The 5400-nt window shown below is 49.6% G+C and overlaps 1 protein-coding gene across 1 annotated transcript; it reads left to right on the top strand.

Annotated features, from left to right (window-relative positions):
- Positions 1–716: 716 nt before the first annotated feature.
- ZDHHC12 (zDHHC palmitoyltransferase 12) lies at positions 717–5287 on the top strand. The gene is made up of 5 exons (XM_026712273.2): positions 717–872; positions 2390–2529; positions 3387–3473; positions 3719–3885; positions 4453–5287. The coding sequence occupies exons 1-5, from the start codon at positions 767–769 to the stop codon at positions 4763–4765; spliced, it is 813 nt and encodes a 270-aa protein (XP_026568058.1). The 5' UTR covers positions 717–766; the 3' UTR covers positions 4766–5287.
- Positions 5288–5400: the final 113 nt, after the last annotated feature.

Below are 5400 nucleotides of genomic sequence, written 5' to 3'. Positions count from 1 at the left end.
TTTGCTGTTTACAAAGTCCAATTTCTCCTGGGGCTTTTTAAAGGAACGGGAAATCAGCATGGGTTTCTGTCTTGAAGCCAAGGGAATTGGGCTTAGCAGAAAATAATTTGAAATTACAACGATGCGGTTTTTATTTCATTTCTGAATTAGGTACGGGAGTGCGAATGCTCCAGTGTATTTCCAAAACACCATTTGGAGATGCATCCCATTTCTGGAAAGACGGGGAAATCGCCACTGTGTTGAAACGGCCGGTGTGTTTTGTGCAAGGAATGAGCTCACCATTCTCTATGGGGTTGGACCTTGAAGGTTCCTTTAGAAATTCCTGAGGTTACGATGACACCTTTGTGGGCCCTGGATGGCGAATTAGTATTATTTAATCCCACCTTTATTACACCATTGGTAGCTCAAGCCAGAACAGCCTACTTGGTTTCCTCCTGTTTTTCCCACCACAACAACCCTGTGAGGTGGGCTCCTCCTCTCTCCCCACTGCGGAGGACTCCCACTCCCATAATCCTCGCCCGCGGGAGGGGGATGATAGGAGTCGAAGTCCAGCCCGATCGCTCCCACTGCCCGCCCCTCCGACGGGCGAGTTCGAGGCGAACTTGGAACAGTTCGAGCCGGCTCAGCCAATCAGCGCGTGGCGTCCCCGGCCACGCCTTTCCCCTGTGTTCTGGCCGGCCAATCCCGTCTTCCCGCCGGCGGGGGGGGGCGGAGCTTCGGCGCTTCCGCTTGGGGCAACTTAGTAGCCGCGGGTCGGCGAGGGAGGATGCGGCCCCGGCCCCGGCCGGCCGCGGGCGGTGGGTGGGCGGTGAGGGCGGCGCAGACGGGGCTCAGCTTGGGCGTGACGGTGGGGCTCTTCCTGCACGACACAGGTGAGGTTGATTCGGGGTCCCTGGCAGGGTAAATTTGGGCGAATGCCCGGGAGATCCCCGCCAAGCCAAGCCACGGGGGGAAGCAATCGTGGCTTGTTGAGTGTAAGCCACGATCTAGGTTAACCACGGCTTGTTCCCTCCAGCCGAAGCGGCCACGAGTTCAGCCAGAAGCAGCACCGGCAAAGGATCGCCGCGGTGTGCCAACCTTATTACAGATTAGTGCAAAGTGCACGCGTGTTGCTCGCTCCCTCCCCCCCGCCTTTTTTTTGGACAACACGCGTCGGAGTTTTCTCACATTCGGACCTGCGTGGCTGAAGAGAGTAGCGGGTGGGAGGTTCCGGGTCTCGTGGGCATCGCTTTAAACCAGAGTTTTGATCTGGCAATGGGCAACGCGCCTTCTGTGCAAAGGGCGCCTGTCTTTCTGTTAACCTAGTTTAAAGGGTGGGGGGGAGACTTAGTGGTTGTGTGAACCTAGCTTGGGAGCATCGAATCGGTCCGGAGAGATCCTTTCCCATATTCTGAGGTTGTTTTATCCTCCTGCCTGGATATTTCTGGCCTCCTGACAGGGAAGGGGCCATTTCATCCATGAATTGCGATTATTTCTAATAATTTGAAGATTGCACCCTCTCGAATGAACCACCAGCCCTTTTAAGGGAAGCCAGGCCAGGAAACAGACTCTGCAAGATTCCAGGATTCCACTCTATTGTTCTAGAACAGAATCTTCATTTTTTAAAAAAATAAATATTTTATGGTTGACATTTCAGGCAGGATTGTCGTTATGGGGAAAACAGGAGGAGGAAGAACTATCCGCCTTTTTTGCTGCCTTATTTAATAACAGTAATAAAGGCGGGATAAAAAGAAAATCAAAATCTATAATAGCGCTAATAAAATCAGAAAGTAATATACAGAATGGTAATAAAATCAGATGTTTGAAGAAACTAAAAATATTCCCAATTATTAAATCTAGCTATATAAACTATTTATTGTTCTATATTTTCCGAGTCTTTGCACTAATAATTTTACACTATGCTTACATTTGTAATAGTTTATTATTAGTTTATTATTTAGCTCCATATTAATTACAGTTTTGGACTAAGCACGATGTTCGTTTTGCTTTTTCTTCCAAATTAAAAATGATAGATGTTTACATGTTTGGATTTGGCATTTTTATCCCCCTGTCGAGACCTTCCCAAGGACCTGGGATGAACAGAAGTTGGATGTGGATGTTTGATATCTTGTTTGCAGGATGTCAGCTGTTCCAAACAAGCTGTCCGCTGTCTTTTGCAATTGATTGTTAGGGAATTTGTCAATCCGGACAGTTTTAGTGGTGCCCCAATTGTTTTAGGGAGGCACCATCAGTCGATCACAGAAGGCAGCTTCACTCAGCTTGCTTCCTGCGCCAAGATCCAAGGCACCACTTGATTATGAATCAAGACAAATTCCTTGTGTGTCCAATCACACTTGGCCAATAAAGAATTCTAATCTAATCTAATTTCCAATTTGTGTTCCTCTTCCAGATCTCCGGAGGCAACTGGAGCAGAGAGAACTTCTCCAACCTCTTTTGTTCATTGTGCTGGTTCTCTCTTCCGTTGTCCTGTATTTTGTTGTGTCGCTCATGAATCCAGGCTACGTTGAGGACGACAGCGGGGACGAGAAGGTGGGCCGATCCCTCAAGGAAAAACTGGGAATATTTCGGGGGGCTGTTGGGAGTTTTAAAGGGCATGAAATTGAAACCCTCGACGGAGGCAAAGCGTGGGGTTGCTACACACAATCCGCACCAATACGACCCTTCGCGGGTCTATAAAGTGAGGGAAGACAGACCACGAGCTCCGTCACAGCCTCACTTAGGGACTGTTTCGCTTGGCGACCGAATTGCCAGTCTCAGTTGTGGTCACTAATTGAGGATGAAGTCTGTACAGGTACTCTTCAACTTACAACCATTCGTTTAGGGACAACGGCACTGAAAAAAAAAAAGACTTGGGACCGTTTTTCACACTTCATGCGTGAAGCATTTCTCCCCATGGTCACGAGACCCAAATTCAGCCGCTTGGCAACTGACTCATATTTACGACGGTTGCAGTGTCCTGAGGGTTAGTAACGTGATCCCCTTTTCCAAGCTTGTGACAATGGGGCAGCCAGGTTCTCTTAACTGTGGTTAAGAAGCCTTGTAAAATGGGGCTGAAATTTACTTAAACAAACTTCATGAACAATTGGCTCACTTTACAGCATTTGCTTTACGACCGCTGCAAAAAGATTGTAAAATCTGGCCTGTCCTAGCCGTGACCTGTTTTATGACGGTCACAAGTTACAACCAGAGTCAGCTGGCTCCATTATGGTTGTAGGGGGAAAAGAACTTGTACATCAACTGTATTCTTGTTTTATTTAGGCTTTTTTATTTTAGTCCTGTTTTACTTAAAGGTGTTTTTGTTTTTCAAGAAAGATACTTAGGAAAGAATAGGTAAGTACTGAGGCGGTTCAATTTTTGCTCAAGATTATTGAATATAATTTTGATAGGACTCAATGGCCGGAGAAGAGAAGGCCAAAACGTTCCCCCAGGCTCCCAACGTTCGTCTCAGACGGTGTGGATACTGCATGGTGAAGGTAGGCCTTGGTTTCTCGGGGAAAAGGCCAGAGAGAGAGCATAGCATCATAGAACAATATGGGTGGGAAAAAAAAACAAGAGTAAAGAGTAGGACTTGGCCAGCACACGGCCATAGAAAGTCAGGGTTTCAAGGGACCCCGAAGGCCATCTAGTCTGACCCCCTGCCGTCTCCGACTGATGGCCCTCCAGGCTAAGTCGAAAGGCCTTCGGTGAGGATGAAACAATGCCTTTTGCCGTCTTGCAGCAACCTTTGCGAGCCAAGCATTGCCAGGCGTGCCAGCAATGCGTCCGCCGCTACGATCATCACTGCCCTTGGATCGAGAACTGCATCGGGGAAAGGAACCACCCCCTTTTCGTACTCTACTTGGGGCTGCAGCTCGCGGTCCTGCTCTGGGCTCTGCAGGTGGCTTGGTGAGTAACGGGACCGGGGGCTCTTATGCTGGCTCTGAAGGGCGGGGGGGTAAAACGGTGGCATCGCTTCCGTTGTCCACCAAAACCAGGTTGTCTCCCGTCCACGGTGCCGTCACCGCCATGATAGCGAAGGAAAAGCTTTTGTGTTAAGAGCAGGGTTTGTTTTTCTTTCTTCCCCCAATCACAGCGACTTTTAAGACTCGTGGACTTCAGCTCCCAGAATTCCCCAGCCAGTGATGCGGTTGTTAAGTTAGTCACATGACCAACCTGGCTTCCCCCGTGGATTTTGCTCGTCAGAAGGTGGCCAAAGGGGATTGCGTGACTTGAGGACAGTGCAACAGGCATAGATAACATGCCAGTTGCCAAGCCTTCGGATGTCGATCACGTGATCACAGGGATGCTGCAATGGGCGTGTGAAAGACAGTCCTAAGTCACCCTTTTAAAAGTACCTTAACTTTGGATGGTCACTAAGAAAACTGATGTAAGTCGAGGACTATCAATATTCCAACAGTCATTCCTAAGTTCTCTCTCTCTTCCCTCTTTCCTTCTCTCTCTTCTCTTCAAAAGGTCCGGCTTGAATTTCCAGTCCTTTTCCTGGCTCTGGCTTCAATGCCACCTGCTCCTCCTCCTCTCCTTCCTCCTCCTCCTCATCTGCACCGTGATCGCGATGCTCCTCCTGGGCTCCCACCTCTACCTCGTCTCTTGCAACACAACCACCTGGGAGTTCATGTCCCGCCACCGCATCTCCTACTTGAAACACTGCAAGGTGGAGAACCCCTTCGACCAGGGGGTCCTCCTCAACCTCTGGAGGTTCTTCTGTGCCTGTCGTCTGATGGCCTGGGAGAAACTCTACCCGCCGGAGGAAAGCGAGCTGGTGTGAGGGCAGGAGGATTTCAAGAGAAATCCACCGGATCGCACCGCCCGGAAGTCACAAGGGAAGCTTTGGAGGTGACGCCGAAGCACCGATCATCACCCTGACCTGGGAGGAGGGCTTGTTTTCACCTCTTCTAACCAAAGGCTAAAATTGGATGGGTCACGTTGGGGTGAGCCAACGAGGGGGTGAGGGCCCTAACCCTAACAACTGGAGATTCAGCTTTGAGATTTGGAGATCTGGGCAGAGGCTACGAAGGAGAACTGAAGGAAGCCGACAGGGTCGGGGCAGGAGGAAGAAGGAAATGCAGGCAGCCCAAGATGAAGCGGTCCAGAACACAAACGAGGCAGATTTCGGCCAGACGTTCGTATCGAATTGAGACCGGAGAGGCAGGCGCTCCTTGGAAGCTGAGCTTCAGGTTTTGCTAAGGGACAACAAGGCGTATCCAGCCGTGAGAAGTTGAAGAGCTTTAGCAAAAAAAAAAAAATGGTTTTAACTCAACACTAATGTTAATAAAAAGACCAAAGCTTACATCAAAGGGTGTGTTCTGTTGGCTTGGGGTGGGCGGGTGCCAAGAGATGGAGTGGGTGGGGCTTAAATGTGGGTGGGGCTTAAATACGGGCAGGGCCAGAGCCAGTCGTTTT

This window comes from Pseudonaja textilis, chromosome 17 (genome assembly GCF_049901715.1).
Source record: "Pseudonaja textilis isolate UNSWEBS1 chromosome 17, rPseTex1.2, whole genome shotgun sequence".
Taxonomy (NCBI): Eukaryota; Metazoa; Chordata; class Lepidosauria; order Squamata; family Elapidae; genus Pseudonaja; species Pseudonaja textilis.
This window is presented reverse-complemented; position numbering and strand designations above follow the sequence as displayed.